Genomic DNA, 27,900 nt, shown 5'->3' on the forward strand with positions numbered 1-27,900 from the left:
CTGATCATTAATAAGGGGATAACTAATTTTGGATGTTGCTTAATTAATTTCTATTAGGTTTGCTTTAGTTCTATCCTTGATATCTTGGTCTTCTATGCACCTGATAAATTCTTATTTTGGAAGAAATGGAAGAAGAGTTTTCGTTTTCTTGTTTTTCCGGGGCTCCTTTTATGCTTTGAAAAACGCGAATAAAATCAAAATAGCTACCATCTTCAACTGTGTGGGGAGTGAAATTCTGAGTCATGCCTTCGTCTAAAAGATGAGATTGCTCTTGGATTGGACATGGAGGAGCGTTCTTCTGGAGATTTTTGGTCGCTCAAAATTTCTGTTTTCCGTTCATGAAAAAGCCCATCTCGATTTATAAGGAAGCATAAAGGCCCAATATCAAAGACAATACATAAACCCATTTCCCAGAGTTGGCCCATAAAGCCTATACTCTAGAGTCCAAGGTGATGTATGGAAACCCAAAACATTAAGTCCACGAGCTAGAATCCACCGACCTAGAATTCAGCTACGCTAAATTCAAAATCCATGCAATTTTTTTTTTTTTTGGATAATAGTTTAGTTTTTTATCTGGAAAATATTAATGACTTGCAAACATAGTTGTGACTATATGCAAGCAGGTCGAGATTTTTTTAATTTTTTGTTATAAAAATAAACTTGAATTCTATATATAAATCTTTTTTCTTGTTGGATCACCAATGCTTTTATTGGCAATTTTCCCCATGAAAAATTAGAGAGAATCTTATTATAGTATTTATTATTATTATTCAGTCTGATGTTTCCTATAAAATGAAGTTCAACATTTGACGATAATCTTTATAAAATGACGATAATTTTTAACTATAAGGTATCACAAATTATCATACCTTATAGTTAAAAATGTTGACATTTATAGCATTATTTTTCCTTTTTGATATGTAATGCCTGAGTTACTCTTGGGTGGCCGGGCACTGTCCTGTTTTGGTCATATTATTAATTTGTCAAATGATGATAAAAAAAACAAAAAACAAAAAAACTACGAGTAGCGAACAGTTGTGCCGACAATACAATTTATTTTTTCACTGGAAAAAATACTCTTGCAATATGAAAATAAATTCGTGATGAATATCTACTTTGTCAAAGCCGCAAGAAAAATCAGAGGAAATGGTTAGAAATTTCTTATTTTACGGCGCCATGAAATATCTAGCAATATGGTGATGATGGGCATGTTCAAGAGAGATTAATTATACTTGTTCATATCTGTAACGTTTAAGAAAATCCCAACTTGCAAGTGCAAATAGAACTGCAATGGGCATAATATACGGAAGTAAACGAGGGAGTGAACAAATCAAAGAAGAAAAAGTATAAAAATGGTGTTGTTGTTTAATCTAAGGAATGTCTTGGTATACATGGACCAAGTTTATAAGAATTGCTTCGTTTATTTGATTTTATAATATATAGTTGCCATCAAGAATTAACTATTGGTTTCATTGATTCAAAATAAACAACTTGATGTGTTTATAGAACTATTTAGAAATCATGCCATGCTAAAATTCTTAAAATATAAGAGGTATATTCCACAAGAAACGCGTTAGAAAGAAGCTAGTTAAATTCTATAGAACTTGCCGTAGATTATCGAATAAGGAAGTGGCGTCGTGTTCTTTGAATCTAAGACCTTGCTGCAAGTATCTTAGCAGCGTCCGCCTCACTTTCAGGCAAGCTTCTGGTAGAACAAACCAACTTCGGTTTGAAGATTGAGGGCTAGCAAAACAAATCATGTTAAACCAGCATTTCTTTTTTCTTAACAAATCAAAATGATGCACCTTTAATTGAATATGATGTGACAGAGCAGCTCATTACCTTGGGACTTTTTTATTCTCTCTTTTTAAAAAATATTCCTCGATATTTTAAATTCTGGGAAGATATATAATTATGTACAATTAGTGCCCTGTGTATCCTATATTTGTTGAAGGATTCCCCCCCCCTTTTTTTAACCGTCTGTCTTCGGGCATATTTGTATAGTTAAGGTTTTTTTTTAAAAAAAAAATTTTACTTTTAAAATTTTATTTTAAAACTATACAATTTTTAAAAAATAAAATTTAATGAAAAATCATTCATCTCTTGATTTCCTTTCTCCTTATAATATTGAATCCTTTACGTCACGTAGGCTGCTGCTGCCCCATTACAGACCATGAAAAAAATCCAAAGAATGGTTTTCATTATTAAACAGTGATACTAGGCTCTAATGAGTTTTGGCAAGTAAATAATATGTGTAGAAAGATTATTAGATAATATCGATATAATTCATATAGTTATTGTGATAAATTCTACTTTTATATTCATCAGAATTTCTTTATAAATTATCCTCCTCTTAGGCTCTTATACAGTTTACATGCTCAGACATAGCTAATCAGACAAGCAGATCGAGAGATGTCGAAGATAATACGATGCTTATTCGCCTTGTTTATCATGAGTTTGAGTTTTGCTAAAGATTTTTATGTTAAAAAATAATATAAATCATATCTTGAAATATCATCTAACAGTTTAAATTATTAGGTTGAGATAGTTTTTTGACACTTTAAATATCACAATGTATCTGCAATCAACTGGTAAATGGTTTTAACTAAGTTTGAGCAATTAAAATCATCTCTTACCGTAATATTAGGGGGAGGAAGGGTTAACCTACGAATGACGCAAAGGTCATGCCATGGCAGTCCAAGTTTTTCAGCAGATACATTCAGATAACAACAGTTCATTCAGTTGAGCCTTATTCTAAGTATCAACTCTTGTGATTCTTTGGACACTTCTCCGGATACACCTACTAGTTACTTTTCATCGTTTCTTTGCCTCGTCGAAATTGGGAGCAAATATCTCCGCAATCTTATCAAAGACATCAACAAAAAACCTCTCTTAGATGTATATAACAGATCAAAGTTATTTCAAACACCCTCCAGAAGGAAAAGAAAGCGTGGCCGATTTGGTTAAACTGCTTCCTTGTTCTTACTATTTTATTTCCTTTGCTTCATTCTGAAAAAAGTAAGAACATGGTAGTCTCTTTGATCGATGCAGAAGTTACTAATTTTATCATTTGAAGGATCACCTCTTGGTGACCACGCAAGCTTTATGTCCAAAGGGGGTGTTTTTGTTACTTTAGGTTGCTTAAAACGGTTAAAAGGATGCAAGTTTGTAGCTAAAAAATTCTACATTGTTCCTATAAATCCCCCCATCAACATGCCTTAATGCTCACCAAACATTCAATTAGCTTACTTCAGCATTATAGCAAGAATATAATATGGCTATGAGTAAGATTTTACCTCTTCTTGTCTGTCTCGTGAGCTTAGCCCTTGTGCATCCTTCCCACGCCCAAAACTCACCACAAGACTACCTCAACGCTCACAATGCAGCTCGCTCACAGGTGACTGTAGCAAATATTATATGGGACAACACGGTAGCAGCCTATGCTCTAAACTATTCCAATTCCAGGATCAGCAATTGCAACCTCGTGCATTCTAACGGCCCTTATGGTGAGAACCTAGCCAAGGGAAGTGGCTCTTTCACAGGTACTGCATCAGTGAACTTGTGGGTGGCAGAGAAGCCTTACTATGACTATGCATCCAATTCTTGTGTTGGAGGGGAATGCTTGCACTACACTCAAGTCGTTTGGCGCAATTCAGTTCGTGTAGGGTGTGCCAGGGTCCAATGCACCAATGGCTGGTGGTTTGTTTCTTGTAACTATGATCCCCCAGGCAACTATATTGAGGAACGCCCTTACTAAGGAATCCTCGAGTTGCCTCAAAAGGCTCCTATTAAGAGAATGTAGCCACAAAGGGAAAAAAACAAATCAAATACTTGAACGGTATGAATTAGTAATAGGAAATAATAATGTCTTTGATGAGTGAACACTGATCTCACTCTAGTCACGACTGCATCTTTCAATTGCTACGCCACATTCTCGCTGTATATTTTGTTTCTTTTCAAGGTACTTGTGCTGTTTTAATTGAATAAACATGAATTATAACCAGTGGTGTTGTATGAACTTGTTTTCTTTATTCTGTAAGAGATTAGGATGGAGTAGACAAAAACAATTGAAATGCCATTAATCAGAGAAAAGAAGGAAAATTAAGCATGTTTGACAATCAGAATTAAATATAAAAATAACAGTTTAAACAGCACTAAACAAGAAAACCCTTTAGATGATACTATAACCTTAAAGAACATTCTAATATCACAGGAAACTCACCTCCATACTGAAGGCAGGCTTTTCTCTGCAAAAATAAGTTTCAAGGCATCTCGACCATTTTCAGCAGCTCTTTTTGACCTATCATTTCCACCTAATTATGCACCTGAACCATATCATTTCGCAGACTATGAAGTTTTGTGTTTCTCAAAAGCATGATTTCCTAACACCATCCCTGCTACCACTTTACTTTCCTCGATATCCCACCAGCTATTGCAGATTAAGCAGCAGCTACACCTTCAGGGATACGAAGACCAGCTATACACCAGCATAAAATCCTGTAATGAAAATGCATCCAACACTACTTTATAAACCTTTCACAAAAACGAGGCTGCAATAATCTAAAGATTGATGGGCAGAGAAAGACTTTCGATTACCATTTCAATGACTGATGAATCATTTCCAGCGAGCACTTCAATATCATAGTTCTGTGAATGTCCTATTTGAACAAAAAAGAAAACACAACTTACGCCTTCCAATTGTTCTAACATTTGCACTACCTAGAACGATTCTTTTGCATCACATATATGTTATTTCAGCAATGCTTATCTCCCCAGACAAAATGGATCCCCGGAGATCCTTCAGTCTGATAACCAACGCTTGAGTTTTTATCAGAACTCATATCAGTGAAGGGACTAATTTGGATATGGCATGACCAGAACATAGGGCCAGAGGTTCACGAGCTAAAAATGAAGTCGCAGCCTCTCAGAATTTTAAGCTGTGATCCAGCCAGTACATTATATCTCACACAAATAATTGTAACACAGTGACCCTGTATGGCTATAACCCATAACATGAGAAATCAATATTATGAAAGTTCAATAACCCGGCTCACATGATCGTCAATTGTTTCAGATTCTGGACAAGGCGGACAAAAACACTGTTCAGAAGATAACACCATCATAGTCCACTGCCAAACCCCCTGCTTAAATGGAAAATTAGGTATTCTATCTGTGCCACTTACAAAACAATGGCAATCTTTCTCCTGATCACTAAATTCAGTAAAGACTAGATAAAGTAGTATCCTTCAAAAAAATGTCTCTTTACTGACAGAGAAATGGAGATCACCATGATGACATATAAAACAAGCAAGCAATCAGTCAATCACATAAGAAAATAAAAACATCCAATAACTTATTATTTGAATGGACACAGAATATAATGAACAAATATCAAATACGCAAAATATGATCCCATTGCCTCTAACTTTCCCATTATTCATTGCAATCCAGAATTCCACATATCCTTAATGATCATTAAACACTTCTTTCTACAGAACCAGTTTCCAAAAGAAGTTAAATTGAGAACAGAAATAGAGTATAAACGTAGTTTCCATCAGTTGGGGGCTTCTCTGTTTGATGGTGTGACTCTTGCGATTCTCTTTTACATACAATAAAGAAGTGTAGTTTCGGCTAGAAAAATAGAAAAACTGTACACATGGGGAGAAAAACACGAAATCTGAGATAGAGAACAGCATTGGATGAGGTAGTGGAGGAACTCTTGTGTGCCAAATGCAAAAGTTCTTTGCTTGAACTGTCCACCCCCCGCTCTGTTTCTCGGTTAACTCCGTTGCAATAGGCAGGGTTCAGTGAAAGCAGAGAGGCTCCTCTCTCAAGTCTCTGCCAAGAGCCCAGAACCCAACAGGGCTTCCTTTTACACAACCGATTAAAAATCGTTACTGCCCGTAAAAGTCCATGGCCTTATAAAATTGAAAACCAAGGCCCGCGCGATTTTTTTATATCAAGGCTTCTTTTCTTTCCTGATTCATTGGTTATATGACAGTTTAATATATGATCCAAACCAGAGGTTAGCTTTTTTTAATAATAAAAATAAATAAAGTATAGATATTGTTATATCGGATATAAAATCCAATCCAAACCTGAGCTTTATGTTCAGTAATAAAGTGTATTATTCGGATTATAAATATAAAAAGTAAGATATGAATGTAATGAAAACCAATATATTAATAAACATTGTCGTGTAAACTGATTCGTACAAAGCTAGTTTAGGCTAAATTAGAATCTATAGAATGCAAATACTTTCATTCAAGTATGGCTGACGTGGGATTAAATTATTATAATTGATTTCCACATATTTATTGAAGATTTGAAAACGAAAGCAAATTACACCAAACTAATATTTCTTTGATATATCAGGACCTTTGCATTGGGTTTGGAATATGTAGTCACTGTAATGCTCGTGTTTTATCAATTTTTAATCAATTAGAAAAAAAAAAATCAAAGAGGGCAGATGAAGGTTACTGTATCATTGTAATGACATTTTGTTAGGTTGAAGCTATCAAGTTGTCTTGTGCTACTCATAACCATTAATGAAGATAGTTTTTTCTGTTGCTAAGTCACTTTAATACCACATTGTTCAGTCATCAAAGTTAGAGCCTTGAGTTTTTCGAACATTTTAGAAGGGTCCAAAGATTCAGATAAGTTTTGGTTCGATTGACTTGTAGCAGCATCAGCACTTCACCTTCTCCGCAGATTATTTCCTTGTCTGCAAGATTAACTCAAAATGTGGGGCCTTCACGGTTGGATTTGATACACGTTTCAAGCCTTCTTTTTTAAAAGCAACATTTCCCAAGCAAAGATGACAAGCCTTGATATATATATATATATATTCATGCTTGGTCTGAATGAAGGTTGCATCCAATTCGATCCTTTAGTAAGGTCATAAGGTTGCGTTTCTTGTGAGGTGGAGATACTTTCACCAAGAATTCGAAACCTTTCAAGTTGTTATTTAGGCAATAACATTTAATGATAAGCAAATTATATGAAGAAAGACAAATAAATAACTCGTTTTCTATCAGTATTTAGGAAGAGAACATTCTTTTGGGAGGTTATTTTGGAATCTCTTGTTATCTTGACAGTAGTCGTAGATCATGTGGTGCAACCTGACCCACTTGAACCACCTTCTTTGTGTAGATGTTAAAGTGGTATATCTTTCCTTGTTCCACCAATTAGTAGAGCTTTCTGCCCTACAAAACCTTGGATTTCCATTCCAAGGACAAGCATCGATCTTATAATTCCTGAAGGAAGCTATGAAGGGACCCTTTGACCAATCAATTTTGTCTTTCCCACCTCGTGTTGCCCAGCTGTCGCCGTTCCAGAGGCTGGCTTTGATGCTCATTGGCTGCCACCTTGGATATGCTACTCCTTTGTCTGCATGGTTTCTGTAAAGTCTGATAGGAATCCAATCCACCATGAACCTGAAAGATGAGAAACGCCATGGATATAGTCCCTTAAGCTGTCTTTCTTAGACTTGCTAACAATTAGTTAAAATTGGCTTACACAATTTGGTGAAGGTTCCACAAGACCGAATAAGTATGGAAGTTTTTTGTTGGATCAAACCAGAGATAAATCCTCTCTTCACGATCATCATTCCCATCAGCATAAACATTTGTTTGAAGAATATATGGTTGGCCACTCACATTTCCAAGGAATTCAAAATCTATCTCGTCACGTTTGGGTTGATCCGATGAGAGCTGCAATATTGTCATTCGCCAATACATTTGAGATATGCAACTGGACATATAAAAAGAAAATTAAAAATATATATATATATGTACTGATTCAATTTACTTACATAAAATGCCAAGACTGTGCCTGCTGAATGACCTGGTACTAATTTTATTTGCATATCGATCTGCCCGAACAAGAACATCTGGTTCGAAGCAAAACCAGATCCTAAAAGAACAGTAGTAATAAGATAAATGAGCAACAAGACATTTTTCAAGTTAGTTTTTGTAGATTTTGTAACTCATACCAGATTCTTGGTCTAGTTTCAAGCTTCTTGTCCTGCCATCAGCAGTGGTGTATACATGGCTCGGAGACCATGCTACAGAGAAGTCCTTGTTGAAATCTCCGGTTGAAATAACAGAGGAAAATGATACTTGAAAAGTATTTGTGATGAGAAGTCCGATGAAGACTACGAATTTGAAAATAGTGGACATTGTTTTGGCGAAGATGGCAAGAGGAGGAAATGTAGTGAAACAGGGAAATGCTTGATATGCTATATATAGGTATTGCATGAGAAGGAAATGAATAGGAAGCAATAAGGTTGTTGTTTAAGAAAGAATATCTTTAGAGAGAAGCAAAGGAATTTTATGTTGCTAGCATCTTAATGGATATAACTTGCAGAGTTAGTTAGATACGTATTAGAATGTTATAAACAGATCGATTAAAGCTCAACAAATGACTTAAGATTTCCAGTTTATTACATGGGTAATCATTCATTTTCAGGTCCAATGAACTACCTTGTCGGTCCTTACATATGACTTCATGAATGCCTCATGACAGTGTATATCAAGAATGTTCCGTCCATTAGGAGTTCCAGCATTTGAGTAAAAGAGGTGTCTCGACAATGTTATAACCAAATAATTATGTTGTGTATAATGTCTGCTTACTTTCCACAAATCAGGTAACAGGTGTGGAAGCGCAGAGATGGTGATAGACTCGGAGTTTTTTCATGATAAAGAATACCTAGCTTTGGGCATGCCTCAGGCTTTCTCAATTAAGAGCCTTTTTCGGGTAGGTTAGCTGAATGCTTCGGAAAGTGAAAAACTAGCTAGACCGGAGCTGGTTTCTTTTCTTTAGGGCTATTATATTTTTAGGATAGCTTGGTGTTTAAACCTTCCCTTGTAACTCGTTGAAGGACTCTTTTTTATTCTCTCTCTCCACCTTAGGGCTATATATGTAACTATCGAGTTGATTTCATGCTTTCAATTCAGGCATCCCTTTAAACATTGCATAACTGAACCTTTTTTCCATAATTTTAACGATTTTTTTGCAGAAAAATGACGTTTTGCGCAGAAAAAGGCATCGTGTTGTTTACTCAGATAAATAATGTTTAATAACAGTAGTCTTGTATAGTTGGCAAATTAACCGTGCTACAGGCAGAATAAACAAGTGGCGTCTCTTTCTGGTTTCTAATACACAGTATAATCATTGTGCTTATTACAATCTGTTAGGATAATGGCATGGAGTATCTTCAACACAAAGCCTAACTAAAGTAAAGTAAAGAACATCCATGCATGTCATCATTGTCTTTACACCGTCAACATTGAATTCAGCAGTTAAAATTCTGGGCTGGCTGCTTCAGATCTTCATGCAAAGAGAATATTTTGTAATAATAAACGGGATGCTTTATCAATCAGCTGACTGTGGCTTTAAACCAACTTCAAATCATTCCATGCGCACTGATTATATTTTATTTACTGGGAAATTAGTATCCTACAAGTACAGGGGTAGAGAGAGTACCTAACAGTAACAAAAGCTGTTTGCTTTAGCCAATGTGCATCATAAAAGACTGATGCAAAAGTCCAAGAACGCTGCAATGCAAATCTCTCCTCCAAATTAGGGATAAGGAAACATGACTGGTCATGTTCTATATTTCACCATTAATTTTAACGCATTCTTTTCCATGATTCCCAATGACTTGCTTAGGAAAGGAAAGTAGTTTTCCAAATTGGATCTGACCCGCTGCTACTATAACAAAATTTTCAAGGCACACGACTAGGAGGAAAATCTTGAATTTTTTATCCATATTAGCCAAGCAAATTGTTCCCATCGTTGAAATAAGCTAGATTCTGAGTTTCTATCTTTCCAAGAATACCTGGGATAGGTCATCATCGGGTATTTTCTCTTTGCCTTGTAGTTGTAAACCGAGTTTTTCCTTCGGATATTAAATGGCTGTGTTAGAATGGGACAAGATCTAGAACTGTGCTTTTAAGTCTCTCTGGTAAATATAATGGCAACTGGCAGGGAAATATTTCTTGCAAAATTATGAGTTCTTTATATTACAGGGAAAGATTTTCACTCGCGTAACCATTTTAAGCGCATTGACCAAGCTTTATGAGAAATTGAATCCAGATGCCGATATTGCTATGTGTTTTGTTGTTGATGCCCTGAAGCCTTGTACTAAAACTGAATACTTTCTTTGAACACTCATTCTTATTATATGATGATAAGAGGAATTCCGGAAGTGATGTCGTCTCTGCACTGGAAGTTTTGGACATTTGGTCTTTTCTTATTTAGGCTATGAGCAACGACGAATGCCCGCTCTTGACAAACTTCTTCCTGAGAAGAATTCTCAAAGCGGCTTGTTTCTCCTGACCAAGATCAGGCCTGAACCCTAATGTGAGTACCACCAAACATCCACCTTTTTTTGTTACCTGAATTGTTTTCACATAGTTAATCTCTTTTAAGAAACTCCCCTGCTTTATAGCAAGTCAAGATTTCCCATATCCCACCAATCAAAGACCGTGGATGGACGCCAGTAATAACACGAAAGGAAACGAAGAGAAAAACAAGTAAAATCCAGAAAAGGAAAATTACCAGATGAGTCCAATTCAATAGGAGCAATGTACATGAAACAAGCAACATAGGAAAAGACTTGAACAAACACAAACATGCATGTATCAAACAAAACCGATTAATCTTAAAAATTCTAAACCTAAAAGGAAGGGTAAGGAGGATTGTGGACAGACTTGAGAGCACATGTAGAACACCAGCTGCTCATGAGGCCATAAAAAACAAGTCATAATCAAATCCAATCTGAAGAATCTTGTAGATCTTTGTCAAACACAATCAAAGCAATGGTCATGGTTATGAAGCATTGATCATCCAACACTATCTCTCACTGTCCCGCCAGAACTACTTTGTCCATTGCTTTCTAACCCTTTCTTCACTTCCACAAGGTCAGAATCTTGTGGTCTTTATCAAACTCAACCGGCCTATCTCGTGGAGCGGCCCTCTCAGAAGTTCCGGTGAAGGATCTGTCGGGCTTCAACCGATTAGTTTTCGAGATACTTTTTTCACTGCTCAGCATCAACATCGTAATTTCTTATGTCAGTATAGAGTTGGAAACTAGTTTCGTGATGTAAATAGGTTATTTTCATATACATTAAGCAAAAGAAGGTCCTCCTACCTCTGAATCTCTGATTTGCTAAAGTAATTCTCTTTCCTTCTATTTTTCTAACCCCACCATCTCTTTCATTTTCTCTTCACCATCGACAACAACTACACGTGTTTGTTTAATATCTCGCTGCCTTACAGACTTTCTTTGCATACTTATTAGGTTCCCATTCGTATTCAAATCAAATTCAAACCCCACCATTTTTTTTTATTTTTGATGTTTTAGACGACAAAATGTCTATGACTGAAATCATTCAACAAGAACCGTTTAAGAAAGAATGTCGATTTCTGTCTTCTTAAAAGGTTTTATTAGAGTAAGAAAGAAATGATCTTGATAGATACAGAAAGGAGTTGGCTAGATGTTATTTCGTTTCAATACGAGAAGAGATGCTGAGCAGGAAAAGTGACATCAGGTCACTGAAATTCAACATCCAAGGCAACAATTTCACTCAAATAAGTTCCAGGACTTGCTATTGACGTACTGTTCATGTCATTCCTTGATATTTATCTTTTGCCCTTCATGCGGAAGAATGATCTTCTTGTTGTATTTGAGCTCTGTGTCTTGGCATGCTACAAGTGTCGAAGTCGGCGAATGCTTGAAACCCAGACTTTTAAAATGATTTTAAACATACTGTACTTAAACTACAGAGGATTGAATTTTATTTCACATGGTTTCAAACATACTGTAATTAAACTGATAAAAACAAAAAACTATATTGGCCGAGTCCAACTAAAATAAATCGCTTGATTCATCTTTCTTTTGTATGATCCTAAATTAAACTAATACAATATAATTTCCTAAAAACAAATATTGTGAAAAAACGAGTTGGAACATAAATGCCAATATAATTTAGCGGACGGAGTTTTTTGTACCCGTACTGGAACATATTTGTCGCCGCTTGTGGAGAAGGAAGCGGAGTTTCCTATCCGTGAAGCACAAGGTCTCGTTACTTTTGTTGCTATCAATTTATAGTGTGTTTTCGTTCCTATAGTTTTACTAATATTTCACTTCGAATCCTATTTTTAAAAACATTTCAATATCAGCCTCGAGTTTCCAATCTAATTATGGCCTCCTACTAGTTTTTTATATATATATAGGAAAGGTCTAATAGAGCACCTACAAAGACAACGAGCAGAGGAATTAAAATATTAATTACCATAAACCCATTACTAACTGCGATTACTCTATAAAAGTCTATGAAAATCTATAAAGAAATTGTAAGAGTAATAATAAAAGGGCCCCTCTATAAATTCTCATTAGGGAAAAAATAGAAAGAGACCATATTCAAATATTTTGAAGATTTTATGAGGTTGAAATAGAAAAGTAAGAAACAAAACTGTCCTCCATTAGAACATATTTTACAATATATAGACCCAAATGCAGTTGACCCTCACCCCACGATCACCGAGCTATTAGATCCCACCTGTTCCTTACCTGTAACTATTAGTTTTTTTTTAATAAATCTCACAAGATGAAATAAACTATTAGTAAGAGAGAAGAGACGTAACAAAGCTCATAGCTTTTATACCTTTTCATTTTAATCCACACCACCCATAACTCTCTTGCTCTCAGTCTCCATTTCCAGGTACTTCATTTCTTAGCCTTAACTCTCTCTTTTTTATGTTATTTTATTTTTATTCGCCAGTACATAATTCGCAAGTAGCTTTGCACTGTTTTTGTTTCTAATCTTGCAGAATTTTTTTTTGCATTTGTAAACGTTAAGTGTTTTTGGAAGATGGGTTTTCAGTTTGAATGTTAATGGCTAGATTTTGGTTGTTTTTGTTGGTTTTAAGTGGGTTTTTCATGTTCAAGGGATTAGGTGCTGACTTTGTTTGTGGGTTTCATTTTTTCTGGTTAGGGTTTTCTAAGGGCTTTCACTTGCTGAAATTAGTTTGGCTTTGGTTAGTGATGCATTTAATTTAATAAATCAGTAGCGAAGTAAAGAAATCTGTGTTACAACAACTTGTTTTTATGAAATAATCGGCTTGGGATTTAAACTAACAACAAACCATCAAGCATTAGCTTGGTTAATTTGAAATCAATTGAATTGCTGGTGTCGAGTGTTTTAAAGATGGAAATTGAAGAGAGCTTGCTTGGCTGCTTGTCACGGAGCATTGGTTTTCAGATTGTCTTTGACATCTGAAGTAGTTTAGTGACGAGGCTAACTTGAAAATGGTGCCCATCAATAAAGTTTTCCACTTTTTTGTGTCTGATTGAAGAAGCTATAAAAATGGATGTTGAAGCAGAGGAATAGGCTCAGTTTAGCACGTGTCTTAACTTTTCTGGTCTTGGCATGGAAAATGGTTGACTAAACAAAGAATTGTGAACTTTGTTTCTTGTTTCCTATAGTTTTTCTTCTTCTTCTAACATTAATAGTAGATTAAAACAGAGTATAGTAGCTCTTATGGGTTGGGTTCCGTAACCAAAATAATTTTCTTGGGGTTTTGAAGATTTGATTGATTGAGAGTTCAAATTAAAGTAGGTCAAAACTTCACTATAATTATATTTAATTGTGAATTGAAAAAGAAAAAAAAAAAAGAACAAGCAGCAAGAGCACTGGTAGATTAATTTCTTATAGTTATCTAGTTGGTTTTATTGGATTGCGGCTGGTTTCTGACACCCTATATGTATAGGGAGGAGATTAGAGCCGTGAATTGGAGTGGATCATGATCAAGCGGTCACCACGTAGAAACCCCAGATCCAAAGGCATCAAGTTAAAACATGGTCTTCAGATTTGTTTGTTGCTTGGTGTCTGCTTCTGGTTGATCTACCAAGTCAAGCATTCCCATGACAAGAAGAAGGAGCTTGATGAGAAAGATGCAAATCTCTCTCTCAGTGCACATGCTTATGATGAGCTTCCAAAACTTGGGAGGAAAGACCTCCATCCTGATTTGCAAGGCAAGACCAGGAGTGAGAAACCCGAGGAAGAAGAGGAAGAAGACACTGGAGTAGACGAGGAAGTAAATAGGAAGGAAGAAAGGGGGCATGAAAAAGAGAAAGAAGAAGAAACCAAGCATGAAGAAGAAGAGGGGGGGACTAAGGATGAAGAGGTGGAAAGAGAAGAACATATTCATGAAGAAGAAGAGAGAGAAGGAGAAGGAACTAATCATTTAGACAAAGAAAGAGAAGAAGAAATCAGGCATGACGAAGAGGAGCAAACTGAAGAAGCAGAGAGTGAAGAAACCGAAGACAAGGGCAGACAAGGTGGAGATGATGAAGTAGATGAACATGATCAAGAGAAAATAGAAGGAGAAGCTGACCGTGATGAGGAATTTATGGATGAAGAGAAAGAGAGAGAGGATGAAGGTGAGGAAACAGAAAGTCAAGGTAATGAAGGTGAAGATAATGAAGGCGAGGAAAAGGAAAGTCAAGGTAATGAAGATGAGGACAGGGAAGTTCAAGCAGATAATGAAACTCAATCAGAAGATCAGGATCATGATGAAGGAGGTAAGAACTCCCATGAGGCCCGAGAGGAACATTACAAGGCAGACGATGCTTCCAGTGCAGTGACTCATGACACCCAAATTATAAGCACTGAACCAGAGAAAGAAGGTTTGGAGAAATCAAATGAGAACTTGGCAGCAAATGATTTGCAACAAGATAAGTATTCCATTAGTGGTAACCCCCTGGATGTTAATGAGGATAAAATTAACTCAACATCTCAGCTGGAACAAGCTGAAAATGGCCATCCTTTGAATGCAACAACTGATGAAAAGCAAAATGACGAGACCACTCTGACCAAATCTGAGGATGAGTCACCTAACAACACAACGGTTACAGTGCTGTCCAATGATCAATTAGTACCAAGCAATAAGTCAATGGAAGTGAGTTCAGAAGCAGGCGATAACCAGGCTGGTGCAAACCTTGAAGTTTCTGGTTCATCCCAGCAGAATGGAACGTGGAATGCCTCGGACTCAAATCAAATTCAAAATGCAACTATTGATGGTCGAGTTACTGGAGATGTAACCAACATTCAAACCACTCAATTGGAACAGGTTAATAATGACATGGTTTACAGTAGCATTGACTCAAACTCTTCTAGTAATTCGGATTCTGGTGTATCAGATAAGATCATTAAGCCTGAATTAACAGTTGCAGAAGATGTGAATTCTGGGTTGTCTTCCAGAACAAATGAGTCTACAGAAGCTACTCATGATGAGAGCCCAGACATCAAAAATGAATCAGGTGGAACAGATGAAAACACCAATTCTTCTAATATGAACGAGGCTGAAGATGCAATCCTGCATGACCCTATTGATTCTTCAATTGGCCAAGATGAGAGAGAGGCTCGCATAGATCTAGGTACACTGCCAGAGACTGGTACAGGAGGGGTTAACAGTGGAAATGCTGCAGAAGAATGAGATTCTTATCAAATGCTCCTGTGCATGTGAGTGATGTAAAGTTTTAGTTACCTTTTCACTCTGTTTCGATACACGCATGGAGTGTTCTAGTATGTTTCCATTTGGCCATGAAACATTTATCAGTGTTTAGAGAGTACAGCTTTAGATTCTCAAGCAACAGTAAAATATAGGCGGGTTGCAATTGCGGATGGGTTTAATTGTATAATTTATATCAGCTTACGATGTGATGCTTTTTTTTTTAATCCTTTGAGGTCTTCATTAAGCTTTTCTCTTTAGATCTTTACCTAATGTATGGAGGGTTTGGTGATTTGAGTTGGGACCAAAATCAGACTGTTCTAGTGAAAGTAATGTTTTATTCTGAAGGACTTTCTACCTGAATTATCTGTTCCATTCCTTTAAGCTGACAGGCAACTATTATTGTTTATGGAAACAGCAAGATGGAGAGGTTGAGAGCGATTGAAGGGTCTTCTTTAAATTGTAACATGACCAGGTCTTATACTTTAAAGTTCACAGTGAAAGGGATTGAACAGATATGCAACTTTTAGAAGGGAACTCTTTTAAATCTTTCTATCAAATCATCCACCAGTCATTTCTCCTTTTTAAGCAGGAAGCTTGGTATATTTTCAGGGCATTGACAAGCTCCTGTACTGTGCAATGCAATTCTTTACTTTCCCAGCAGTAGACTTGGCTTTCTAAGGAACCAAGTTGACTTTTCCGATGGGTTTCTTTTTCTGATGGTAAACCAACATAGGGACAGCATTGACGGGGTGTTGGCGTCTTTAGAGTCCAGCCACGGAAACAAAATTCGGTATCTAGACGTCATACACGTCATCACATTTTCTGAACGATCAAACTTTTGGGATGATGGAAGGAATTCATATACCCGGTACGTGTGTTTCAAGATGATATAATTTAGAAACAAGACTTGGGATTTTTTGTTTTCTTCTTCTTTTTACTTGTAGAGGGTGGGTTCTTTAAACTAGCAAAGAATAATTATGAAAATCTCGTTTCTTTCTCCGTTCTAAACTATTCTTGACAGCCAGTCAGGTTGGGTCACGAATATTCTAGATTTCTAGTAACTGACACCGCAGGACAAAAGAAAAACAACTGGAATTCGAATCATTGCCGCCTGAGACTGGTTGGTGCAAGCGGGATGCTTTGTTATGCCCACCAACATTGGATTCTCAAGCCAAGGTCTCTCATGATGCAACCATAAACTATCTACTAAACGATAAGAAGGCACATAGCACAAGAAAATAAAATTAAAAGAATAGAGCCACGCCTTGTCATTCCTCTCTGTACAAAAAAATAATAATGCATCGCATACAGCTAATAAACTGCTATTAGTCATCTAATCAGCAAAAAGAATCCAATACCGAACCAACTCATCTAACGCCCCTCAAACGACAGATCAATCCTCATCCACACAAACATCAAACGACAAAACTCTGACTCTGTCTCAACTCTTTCCTTAGCTTATGAGTAAAGGATTTACAAGCATCCACACTTAGATCCACAGCTGCTGCTAATGCCACAAAGGCGGCCGCATCCTCTGTGCAGTTCACGTGTTGCACCCCAATCTCCACCTCTGTCTTGTTGTTGCACCGACCATTACCATTGTTGACACTTGATTGCATTACGAAACCTTTGTACGCAAACGGGAACAACAACCCTAGACCAAACTCGGATCCGGACCACGAACCGGACCCCGGTCCGGAACCAAAATCACAACTGGAATGTGGACTGCTCGCCGGGGTGCTAACACTATTTGTCATGTCAATTGTGAATTTCCCTCCATTTTTAGCGTTGATAACTGAATTGACTAGTGTTGTGGTGGTAGGGGAGGCTGAAGCAGAATCATGTAGCAATTCAAACCGGTATCCTAAAGCGTTGGCATTACGTTCACGCCAAGCCTCCAGACGGCCCCATGGCTTCCAGGTACCGTGTGATGGGAGAAGAATTAGCCATGCCCCGGGATTGGACCGACTAACATGGTCCGAACCTGGGGATGGTACAAATGGTGTCACCATTGATGCCATTGCAACAGGCGATCCAGATAGGTCATGGATTGTGATTGACCATCCCTTACGTTCTTTTGCTGGTGGGTCTTTATCAGCTCCAAGGGAGGGTAGCCAATTTCTTGATGGAGTTGGTTCTGTCATCGATGGCCTGCATAATAACAATGTAGCAAGATCAGTAACGACTTATAAACAAGGAGAATGATAATTAACAAGATAAACAAAACTGATTACTGAAACAAACTCAATGTCCAGATTCTAGAAATTTAAAATCTTTTTGGTGGGTGGGTCAAAGGGATAGAAATTTCTCCTGAGATAAACAATTACAGTTTTTTATCCGCATCAAAACAAACACAACGACACAGCTTTTGCTAACATAGTTAATGTCGACACAAAGTTTTTGGGATCCGAAAAAATATAGAAGATTTCTGGTTTTCTACGACCATATTTGCATACTTGACCACACACTAAATCCTTTCACTCGGTTTATGCCAAGTCTTCTACTTTGGGGCGGGGCAAAAGCAACATGAGTGATTCAATAATTAAGTTCCCTCTCTGCAACAAAAAGGAAAAAAGAAATACACCCCCTCCCTTTTTTCTTTAATTACTTTCTCATCAACCAAACGCCGGAACAAATCGGTAACAAAAGGAGAGAAAACAAAGATAAATTAGAAACTCACATAGAAACCAAATTACGATCCCCTGGGTTCCTCAAACTGAACTTGCAAGTGAAGACAGCCTGCCTAACACTCCCTTGCACTAGAAAAACCTGAGGACTGCACTCAGGATTCCCACCAAACTGAAACACGTATCTTGAATCAGGCTCAACTCTAACACACAGATAAAACTGCGTAGATTCGCCTTTCTTGTTTTCTCCAAAATCAATCCATCCATTATGCATAACACAAGGCCTAGACTCTGTCTTTCTCAGGTCTAATGGCACCGTCACCTTCCCCAACAATTTTCCATCTTTCAATCCACAAGTAGCCCCGTTGTCTCTACTGTATACCTCAATCTCCAAACTCTTGGGTTTCTTGCGAGACAAAAAATTATCAATTTGTGTCTTGTCAAGACTATAACATGCAGCTAAGGAATTCGATAAAGAATTGCTTTCTGGGTTTTGATTTCCCTGTTGGTTTTGATTGTTCACTAAAGGAATTGTAGCTTTTTGAGTAGGGAAATTCTTGAGCTTGATCTTGCAAAAGCATTGTAGGCTTAACAAAGAGGGTTTGGAAGAGACGGGAAACTTGAGTGCTAAGTTACCAACAAGTACCCGTACAAAAGAACACGGATCCATTACTCTTCTGAAAGATTAAAGGTCCCCGAAAACTTCAAGTGAAGTGGTTTTGGAGTTGGTGGTTTTACTTGCTGCCTGAATGAGAAAGGGAGAGGTGAAGGGTATTTGGGAGGGAGATATATAAGCGTCGCCGACTAGAGAGAGAGATGTGAAGGAAACAGGCTGTGTTTCTTAGGATAAAAGGAATGGCATGATGAGGTCAAGCGCAGTACCAGCTGTGAGCTCTTTGGTTTCTTGGCCAAGGCCTAACAGGTGTGGTTTAAAGGTCGATAGAAGAAACAGATAGAAAAGAAAAGTATTATGGATATGATATTCCATGGCTTAAATTGTTTTGTTGACTATTTGGTGTAATTAGATTGTATATACAAATCATTATTCCTTTTTTATATTTCAATTTAGAAAATAAAATCTCAAATACTGGTTCTTAAGACTTTTGATTTGCATTCTATTAATAGGAAAGGAAGGGAGATAAAAAAAAAAAAGTTATTGACATTCGCATCACCTTTTTTTCTGTTTTAATAATATGAAGTCAGGTTTTTTTTCCCATTTTATGTTACTATTTTTTTATTTTTAACTTGTTCAAAAAATAAGAAAAAAAATAATAACATAAAAGAAAAGAAAAGGAGAAAAATAGCAATTTAATCTCTCTACTCTTTGAATTGTTGTAATAATTTTGTCCTTGTTATTTTCCTTCTAGAGTTTGAAATAAGCTTTGGGCATGTGTGGGGCGAGTTGGAGTGAGCTGGCTCACACTACGCACGTACGCTTAATTAGTAGATGCCAGCAAAGCGCATCTCTGTCAACTGTCAATACCAATTCCTTTTCCTCTTCCTCTTTTACACGAACAGATTTTTGGATTTCAACAAATTAATAATTATGAAAAATATAGCAGTAAGGGTTTGTCGTTAACTCTCTACCATTTTATTTTGAAAAATAATTGAGAGACGTGACTCATCAATTGACACAGAAATTCATACCAGATCTGTATCTTGAAGCTTGTACATGCTGCTTACACTTTGATGCAGTCATCGTGGTAATCGAAAATATTGTTTTTCTGTCTGTGAATTAAAGAAAACTCTGAACATTGTGGCGTTTTTCGTAGTGAATTTCTATTGTGCTGCTCTGTGAATACACATTTAGCACTGTAGACTTGTTGTATACTGAGTGTTTTTTATTTTGATTTTTTTTTTCAATTCCACGTTCTTGTAATCAAATTAAAACCGATTTAAATTAATTTACAAATCAAGATTAAAATTAAAAAATAAAGAACCAATGTAAACAAAGTAGGGAATATAGGCTGAAATCTACGAGTTTATGAAAAATAAATTCAGTTTAGTCTTTATATTTTTCAATTTTTTTGTTTTGTTTTTTTAAAAAAAAATTTCAATTTCAATCCATAATTTTATTTTTTTATTTTACTATCTTTAATTTAAGAGAAAAAACAGAAAGTTATTGCATTCTGGTTATAGAAAAAAAAATCTTGATTAACATCAATTTAAACAACAAAAAATTGGTCTTAGCGAAGAAATCTCACCTGAGTGTTATTTGATTTTTCCATAATCTAAAATGGTAATATATGCTTTAAAGGTTTTTTTTTTTGGTTGATTCTAGGTCTATAGACTTGTTATTGGGTTATTTGAGATCATGCACATCTTCATCAAAGTGTATAGAATATTTATAGATGTTTTAGATAAAAAATCAATTGAAAATAAGTTTCTATGTCAGAAAAAAAAAATTAGTTTTCCAATTACGATTATTGCCAAAATCCTAGAAGAAGCAATCGACTTCTTGTGTTTTTTTATTTAAAAAAAAAAATCAAGGTAGGCGATACATTATCCATTTGTCTTCAAACAAAATAATAAAGGCCATAAGCATGAGCCAACCCTTTTTGAGATGAGTTGGACCACAATACCTTTTTTTTTTTCTTTTTTAGTTTTGTTTTTTTAATTAACACTTTTTATATGTATTTTTTAAAAAATATTTTTTAATTTATATTTAATTTAAGACTTCCCCAATTTGATTGTTTTAGATTTTTTATTTAGCCTCTTTTAGATAATTATTGTTTTTTAATTACTTTGCATGTGTTTAATGTCTCGAAGAGATTATTCTAGTTCATTTGAATTTTTTTTGTATGATGTATAAAAAAAAAATTTCATTTTGTGTTTGTAAAAATAAAAAACTTTTATCATTGTCATGAAAAAATAATCTTTAATAAAACAACATGCAATAAGTTGATTTGAAACTGACAACAGGTAAGATTAAGAAGATGAAATTGAAATTGTTAAAACAAGTTAAGAGTAGGAGATAATGTTAACAAGATTTGTAAGAATATTATAATTATATAAAAAAAACATTTAAAATATTTAATTTTTACTCATTAAAATCCTACATAGAAAAAAGACTAATAATACTAAATAGAAAAAAAAACTATTATAATTACCTCTAAGTCGTAGAAAGGAACCTATTTCTCACTCCATTCAACAAAACAATTAAAACTCTTGATTTTTTGTTTATAAATTCAAGGAAAACACTATATTTACCCATAAAAACATAATATGAAAACATTGTGCACTAATATAATAAATGAGATAACCCACTAGCATTTATGAAATCATCAGATTAAATGTTATTTTTGTTTTTTTATCATTATCTTTTTCTTCTTATTTCCATACTTTCTCTTTAAGGTTTTAAAGTTTCTTGAAGTTTTTCTTGTTAGCGATGACATTTTTTTTCTTTTTTATTTTCAATAATTTTCTTTTAATAATCCCATATTAGGAATTTATATTTTTAAATTTGATGTTTTTTATATAATATCTAACTTATATGAAGTTTTGAAAGTTTGTTGAAGTTTTTCTTGATAGTGGTAGCGTTTTTTTTTCTTTATTTTTCATTAATTTTCTTTTAATAATCCCAGGTTAGGAATTTATATTTTTAAATTTGATTTTTTTATATAATATCTAACTTATATGATTTTCTTACTCTCATGGGTTTTTTTCAAAAAAGATTAATGTTTTTTTTAAAAAAAAATTATTACCTACAATTAGTAGAGGTTCATTCGTGAATGTGAATAAGTTATGAGTGATTTGATGGAAAACAATGCTTAATAAAAGAAAAGACGTCCACGAGATGGTAGAGCTACTGATTGATTGCGACTACTATATCTGATTAATCAATGGTTAATTCTTTTCTCTTATACCATGTAATTGTTTTGTTCCATTTTTTCCATGGAGTAAAATCCTGTTTTTATTTATCTTGGATGTTATTTTAGGCTATAAAACCCACTTTATATTTATATTTCTAGTTTATCAATTAAATTTTTTGTATTTTGAAGAAAAAAAAGAGTTACTTAGATTTTCTCCTACGACCACTAATGGATTAATATGTAGTTCAACGATATACTGTAACAAAGCAAAACAACTAAAGAGACGTGTCTTAACTGTTTTATTTTGTGCAGCCTTACTTTAATCTAAACATTGTTGCAAATCTTACTAATTAATTTCTTCAATCATGTTTTTATTTATCCTTGATTACTTTCTTTTTATTTATTTACACAATAATTAGTTTTTTTATTTATTTACACAATAATTATTCATGTTACATTTATGATTTTTTATATAAAAAACTGCATTGAAAAATTAAACATTTTCAAGTTTATTCAGTCATGTATTAATTTTTTAATTTTATTTTTATTCTTATAATTTTATTTTTTAAAACATTTTTATAAAAAAAATATTTTTTTTAATTTTATTTTTCAATCCAAGTTAATAATGTATTATTTTTTTATTCTCACTAATAAGTGTTTCTGTGTTTTTTTCATTTACTATCATTATTATTTTCTTTAATATAATTCAAATAAAATTAATTTATTTAATTGATCTAGATTAAAATTCGCTTTTAACTCCGAAATATTTAACTGTAAGGAAAACAAAAACACAAAGCATAGCGCGGATGTGAAGGGTCCATCACAGTTAATGACACCAATAACTAGTTAATGAACTAGAAAGAGTCCATCACAGTTCACAAATGCAGTACATGTATTGTTACAGCCAGATGTGAAGGGTAATTATTTTTTATTTGGTTTAATTTTTATTAAAAAAATAATTAAATTAAAATTTATTTTAAAAAAATAAATTAAATCAAACTGAAATCACGTCAAACTAACTGGTTTTGGTTCAGTTTGGATTGGTTTTTAAGAATCAAAACCAGTTCATATCGATCTGACTCAGTTTTTCCCGGTTTGGCTCGGTTTTTTTTGGTTTTTTCTGTTTGGGTTTGTTTTTCTTATTTTAGGCTTATGAAACAGAAATCAAACCAAATCGGCAGGTTTTTTAAAAATTTTAATTAGTTTAATTGAGTTTTTTTATGATTTGTTTTTTTTTTTAATTATTTTTTTTATTTTCTTGATTTTTTTACTTATCCCTAAATGCAACCATGAATAAGGCTGGGCAGCTGGGCAAGTTTCTTTCTTCTTGTTTTTTTTTTTTTTTATCATTATTATTATTATTTTCCCTTCTTGTTTGTCTTTTATCAACCTACAGAACGGTATTCAAGGGACATGTCGGATCAGAGCTGGAGCACAGCTGTGGCCACTCAAGACTTGGGTTGGACGGTAGTTTGACCCTTACCTTACCCAACCCTATCGGGACCCACTAACAGCCTTCTCTCCACTAATCACGTTGCCTGATTTTTGGTGGCTTTTGGTTTTGGGCAGTCCTATCCATCTTCCATCCCACTAGATCTTCTTTCTCCTTTTCTTTTTAACCTTTTTTTTTGTTCTTGTTTGTTGGGACATTGAATCTTTTGAATTGCATCACACGTGCAATTCTTTATAAGTTTATTGCTCTTGTTCTTAACCTTTCTTTAACTTGGCCAAAAGATGCCACCACTTTCTGAAAGTGGTGGTTGAGAAGAGAGAGATTGAGAAACCATGATGAATACAAAATTATTGGAAACTATAGCTTAAGATTCAAAGAACAATAAGTGTTATTCCTTGACGTGGCATGATTTATGAGCTTGTAAGTCTTGATCGAAGATCATTAGTTCTTATATTAACGATGAATGAAGCTTTATGACGTTGGATTCATGGCTTGTGGCTCGCGAACAAAAGATGGAAAAAATACCTCTTTTTTAATTGGGTCATGTAGCGATCCATTCAAAGCCACCGGCCCCTTGCGTTTTCATTCCCTTGTTGTGTCCGTCTCTGGCCACTACGTATGTTTTATTTTACTGTAGTTTTGATGCCGTAAAGAAGATTTTCTTTGGATAAATCTTATTTCACTGGTCTCTTGAAGTTCTTATCGGAGATCTTATCTTATATGGCTCGCCAATTCCATAGACGAGATTTCTGCCTGATAATTTCAGAAATTCTCTTGATAGAATTACCGTTTTGCATGGAGCATGGAGAAAAAGACAAGACTGGCATAAATATCATCATCAACAATGATAAAATGATATACATGCACCTCAACCACTCGAAACTTAGAAATGGTAATTTGCAAGTAGCCACACTGTTCCGATGATTTTTTCAGGAACTAGATGGTAAAAGTTTTCCAATATAAGAACCTGTTCAAGTTAAGCCATCCCAACACACACACACACACATGATTTATGAAGCACGGGCGATTCTCAGTTATGATTTAAGCCATGAAGGAAAGCATTCATGACTAAGATTTGTTTGGGGTGAGAAATGGGCAATAAGCATTGACTCAGTAGATCGCAATAGTGGGCCCTTGGGTTAAAAAACCAATCTGCAAAGATCTGGACTTGTCTCTTCATGCTGCACGTTCCATTTTCATAGCTATTCAAAGGTTAATCAATACAGGCTTTACTCTCCAAACCTGATTAGGTTGTACAGTGAGACCAATATAAATTCGTCTAAAAGAAGATGAGACCGGGGCTTCGTAATGTTGTCATTGGTGATGAATAATGAGTTTTTGTGCTGTCGTGTGATTGAACTAAGTCACCCTTTACAGGCTGACTGGCGTCGCTGCCCGCCCTATGCCGGGGCTGTGGATGGCGGCGCCTAGGCAGCGAATGGCAAACGGGAAGAGAATTGTTAGGACATAGGGAGAAATGGCATGGTCTTTTTCGCATAGTTTGTTCTTGTTTTTCAGTCAATAAGGGGGCAGTGTTTCGAGGATGTTGATTAATGTTCTATTAAGATAAGGGGACCTGTCATCTCAGCAAGTAACTTGTTACACTGTCTTAAGGATGAGATGCTCTCTGAGTTGTTTAAGGTTTATGCAAGATATGGGACATTCATCGAATCAAAGCCTTTTAAAGTAAATACTTAGCCAATTTCATTCTCTCCGGTTGCCTAGTTCTATATAATATGCTATAATCAATATCATTAATCCATGATTTGGAGGTTATATACAGAATCTTATTATACCCAATGTTATCAAATATGAAATTTATTGTATTGGTGGGCGTTAAAATTTGTTACTGCACGCACATATTTGTGTCATTCGTGGCTGAGATTTGAAGAAAAAAGAAAGACAACGCAAAGTTTAAGGATGATTTGTTATCATCTTAATAAAAGTTTTTATCGACAAATTAAATTCAGTGATAAATAAAGTGACAAGACAAATCTCATATATACACAAGAAAGCATGATCTCCGAGTACCCATCATATGAAATTTTCTTAAATTACTTGATTAAAAAGGATCTTGTAATAAATCTGTTTCTGAATACCTCACGGGAATTTATTCAAAGTCGTTATTCATCCATATATATGTGGCCAATAATGCATTGGTCCATTTATATATGGACTCAAAGACTATGATTATGAAACTCAAGTGTTCCATGTTCTGATTCTCCACTCCAACTGTTATTGCCTAGGAACAAAACTGATAAACAAGGCAGTCAACGACCAACAATCTACTAGTGAGGTGCTAGTTTAAAAGGAAATATGAAAGCTTAAAAAATCCCATGCCCATAACCAAAATTGTTGACATGAGGGAGAGTAGAGGCAACACAAATCTCAGGTTTTGTCTCAAAATTTCCGATCTGTCCCGTGCCATTTACTGGCAAAAATGGCAAAGAATTAGAGGACTCGATCAAGATTTTGTTGGTTTGTTTTGTTAACCTCCTCTTTAACTCCTCCAAAGCATCCCTCAATTGTTCTAGTTCCTGCAACCCTAGTTCTTCAACAGGAGCTTCCCACCAGCACTGGCTTCTACTACTCTTTCTCATTTGGTTTAGTGCTTCAGAATGCCGTTTTTCAGCCTCCAGCTGGTTAAGAATCTGAGTTAGCTGCATATTATGCTCACGAACGTTAGCATTTCGATGCGCTTCGACGAGTTGGTGAGTTCCAGAGCTTTGAGGAGGTGGGTTTCGTGTGAGAAATCGATCCATGATAGAATCAACATCGGGGTGGCCAAATGAAAAGGCCTTGTGAGCCGGAGAGAAAACTACAATTGCTATGTCAACACCACAGAGAGTGCAAAGCTCACTAGCCTTCTTGAAAAGACCAGCACGTCTTTTGGAGAAGGTGACTTGCAGGTGATTTTTCTTGGGTATTTTCTCGATCTTAATCTTTTGGCGACCCATGCTTGGCTTTTTGTTCACCATTGCGAAAATATGTATACGTCAAAGAAAACAGATCTACGATACAAAATACCTGGTCTGGAGTTGTGGGAGAATGCTTGGAGGGAAAATTACTCGCGGTATTTATAGGCTGAACATTCCCTCCAAATCCTTCTTGGGCTAATAAATGTCATTTGAGTGTCTTGATTTAGCATTTCCTCGTATTATTAATCTCTTTATTTGGAGGTTATGCAATCTTATGCTTTAATTTTATATTTACCACTAAGGAATTAAATATAAATATATTTTGGATATATAGCCATGAAGAAACCCTTTGACATCTGCAACTACATGTCAACAGTTACCAGCCATAATCAATTTCTAGCTTAAAATGTCACTGCAGATCATTATGTGATTAATGGCCACTAATTAATTGGATATGTAGGTTACTTCTGTGCAGGCATCATTAGAACGAAATAAATGGTGTACCTAACTCAATCATTAAGGACGACATATACTCTAAACCCACCCACACAAAATAACATCCAAAAAATTTCTCAAAGCAAAATGGCTCGGAATAAAATGAGATTTTATTTTTAAAGAATTTCAGAAATTAGAAAAAAAACGATATAGAAATATAAATAAATACCTCTACTAATTAATATTTTTTTTTCTTATTTTCTGAATGTTATATTTCATATGGGTATTTTTTAGAAATATCTTATTTCTTTTCAATGTTTTAAATTTTAAAAATTAAGATTTTCATTTTAAGCCATTTTTTAATTACTTCAAGAAGTCGAAATCAAGTCAAACTGAGTGCATCTAATAATTAAGTAAAAAAACTACCCTTAACCAGGTTTTAAATAAAGATTCGCCCTAATTATAAAGGGGCTTCATTAATTATATATATTAGTAGCAAAGAGATCCAACTAATAAAATCTGATCAATAGTAGAGCAACCCTAGAGATAATATTACCCGATTTTTGTTTTTATAAATAAATCATTTATACGGCAAATTAATTGGTAATCAAACCTGTGTTGAATTTTTTATTTTTTATTTTTTGCTATAAATATGAACTTTCTCTAGCATCCGGGTAAAGATATAGATAAAATCAAATCTTCTCTTTAATTAAGTTTTCTCTATACCGTATGTATATTCTCATCTTAAGAAGTAATTTATAGTAATTAATGTTATAGCTGTATCTTTAGTTATTGCTAGATCTCAAATATTTCTTACATACAAGAGAAATCTTAATCTAATGCATATGTTTTTCGTATATTAGTTTTTATTTATTTAAATTAATGACATAAATTAGTAACTGCCAGGGCTGATACGTGGTAGGGTGGATAGCTAAACAGTGGACAAGCATATGACAAATTGAAAATATGAGTCCACATTTTTTAAAAATCTAAAATTATGATTTTATTTATTTATTTCCTGGCTATTCTCCCCAAATTGTAACATAACTATATTCTGAAAATACTCTGAATTATAAACTCCGAGACAATTAAACTGAATATTTTAAAAATAGCTTAGCAAAATATTAATTTTT

General features: G+C 34.8%; 5 protein-coding genes across 5 annotated transcripts; 2 read left to right on the plus strand and 3 right to left on the minus strand.

The window, feature by feature from the left end:
• Positions 1–3,209: 3,209 nt before the first annotated feature.
• On the plus strand, positions 3,210–3,965 carry LOC118059061 (pathogenesis-related leaf protein 6). The gene has a single exon (XM_035071874.2). The coding sequence runs from the start codon at positions 3,275–3,277 to the stop codon at positions 3,755–3,757; it is 483 nt and encodes a 160-aa protein (XP_034927765.1). The 5' UTR covers positions 3,210–3,274; the 3' UTR covers positions 3,758–3,965.
• A 2,964-nt stretch (positions 3,966–6,929) lies between these two features.
• Positions 6,930–8,220, minus strand: LOC118059062 (probable xyloglucan endotransglucosylase/hydrolase protein 10). Its single transcript, XM_035071875.2, has 4 exons — positions 7,994–8,220; positions 7,814–7,914; positions 7,519–7,712; positions 6,930–7,436 (listed from the first exon to the last, which is right to left on the minus strand). Exons 1-4 carry the CDS (start codon positions 8,178–8,180, stop codon positions 7,034–7,036), a joined length of 885 nt encoding a protein of 294 aa, XP_034927766.1. The 5' UTR covers positions 8,181–8,220; the 3' UTR covers positions 6,930–7,033.
• Positions 8,221–12,568: 4,348 nt separating this feature from the next.
• LOC118059063 (uncharacterized) lies at positions 12,569–15,744 on the plus strand. Its single transcript, XM_035071876.2, has 2 exons — positions 12,569–12,728; positions 13,777–15,744. The coding sequence occupies exon 2, from the start codon at positions 13,810–13,812 to the stop codon at positions 15,502–15,504; it is 1,695 nt and encodes a 564-aa protein (XP_034927767.1). The 5' UTR covers positions 12,569–12,728; positions 13,777–13,809; the 3' UTR covers positions 15,505–15,744.
• A 1,004-nt stretch (positions 15,745–16,748) lies between these two features.
• LOC118059064 (uncharacterized) lies at positions 16,749–19,121 on the minus strand. Its single transcript, XM_035071877.2, has 2 exons — positions 18,203–19,121; positions 16,749–17,673 (listed from the first exon to the last, which is right to left on the minus strand). Exons 1-2 carry the CDS (start codon positions 18,817–18,819, stop codon positions 16,938–16,940), a joined length of 1,353 nt encoding a protein of 450 aa, XP_034927768.1. The 5' UTR covers positions 18,820–19,121; the 3' UTR covers positions 16,749–16,937.
• A 6,617-nt stretch (positions 19,122–25,738) lies between these two features.
• Positions 25,739–26,392, minus strand: LOC118059000 (agamous-like MADS-box protein AGL62). Its single transcript, XM_035071826.2, has one exon. It carries the CDS (start codon positions 26,390–26,392, stop codon positions 25,739–25,741), a length of 654 nt encoding a protein of 217 aa, XP_034927717.2.
• Positions 26,393–27,900: the final 1,508 nt, after the last annotated feature.

The sequence above is a fragment of the Populus alba genome, chromosome 9, assembly GCF_005239225.2.
Source record: "Populus alba chromosome 9, ASM523922v2, whole genome shotgun sequence".
NCBI classification, from domain to species: domain Eukaryota; kingdom Viridiplantae; phylum Streptophyta; class Magnoliopsida; order Malpighiales; family Salicaceae; genus Populus; species Populus alba.

Bases quoted from the DNA above. Each gene is read 5' to 3' on its own strand.
- LOC118059061 (XM_035071874.2), top strand. From the start codon at position 3,275: ATGGCTATGAGTAAGATTTTACCTCTTCTTGTCTGTCTCGTGAGCTTA.
- LOC118059064 (XM_035071877.2), bottom strand. From the start codon at position 18,819: ATGGATCCGTGTTCTTTTGTACGGGTACTTGTTGGTAACTTAGCACTC. The intron at 17,674-18,202 runs GTGAGTTTCTAA...GTTATTATGCAG, and splicing joins GATCGTAATTTGGTTTCTAT to GCCATCGATGACAGAACCAA.
- LOC118059000 (XM_035071826.2), bottom strand. From the start codon at position 26,392: ATGGTGAACAAAAAGCCAAGCATGGGTCGCCAAAAGATTAAGATCGAG.
- LOC118059062 (XM_035071875.2), bottom strand. From the start codon at position 8,180: ATGTCCACTATTTTCAAATTCGTAGTCTTCATCGGACTTCTCATCACA. The intron at 7,915-7,993 runs GTATGAGTTACA...CTGTTCTTTTAG, and splicing joins GAAACTAGACCAAGAATCTG to GATCTGGTTTTGCTTCGAAC. The intron at 7,437-7,518 runs GTAAGCCAATTT...CTCATCTTTCAG, and splicing joins TGGAACCTTCACCAAATTGT to GTTCATGGTGGATTGGATTC.
- LOC118059063 (XM_035071876.2), top strand. From the start codon at position 13,810: ATGATCAAGCGGTCACCACGTAGAAACCCCAGATCCAAAGGCATCAAG.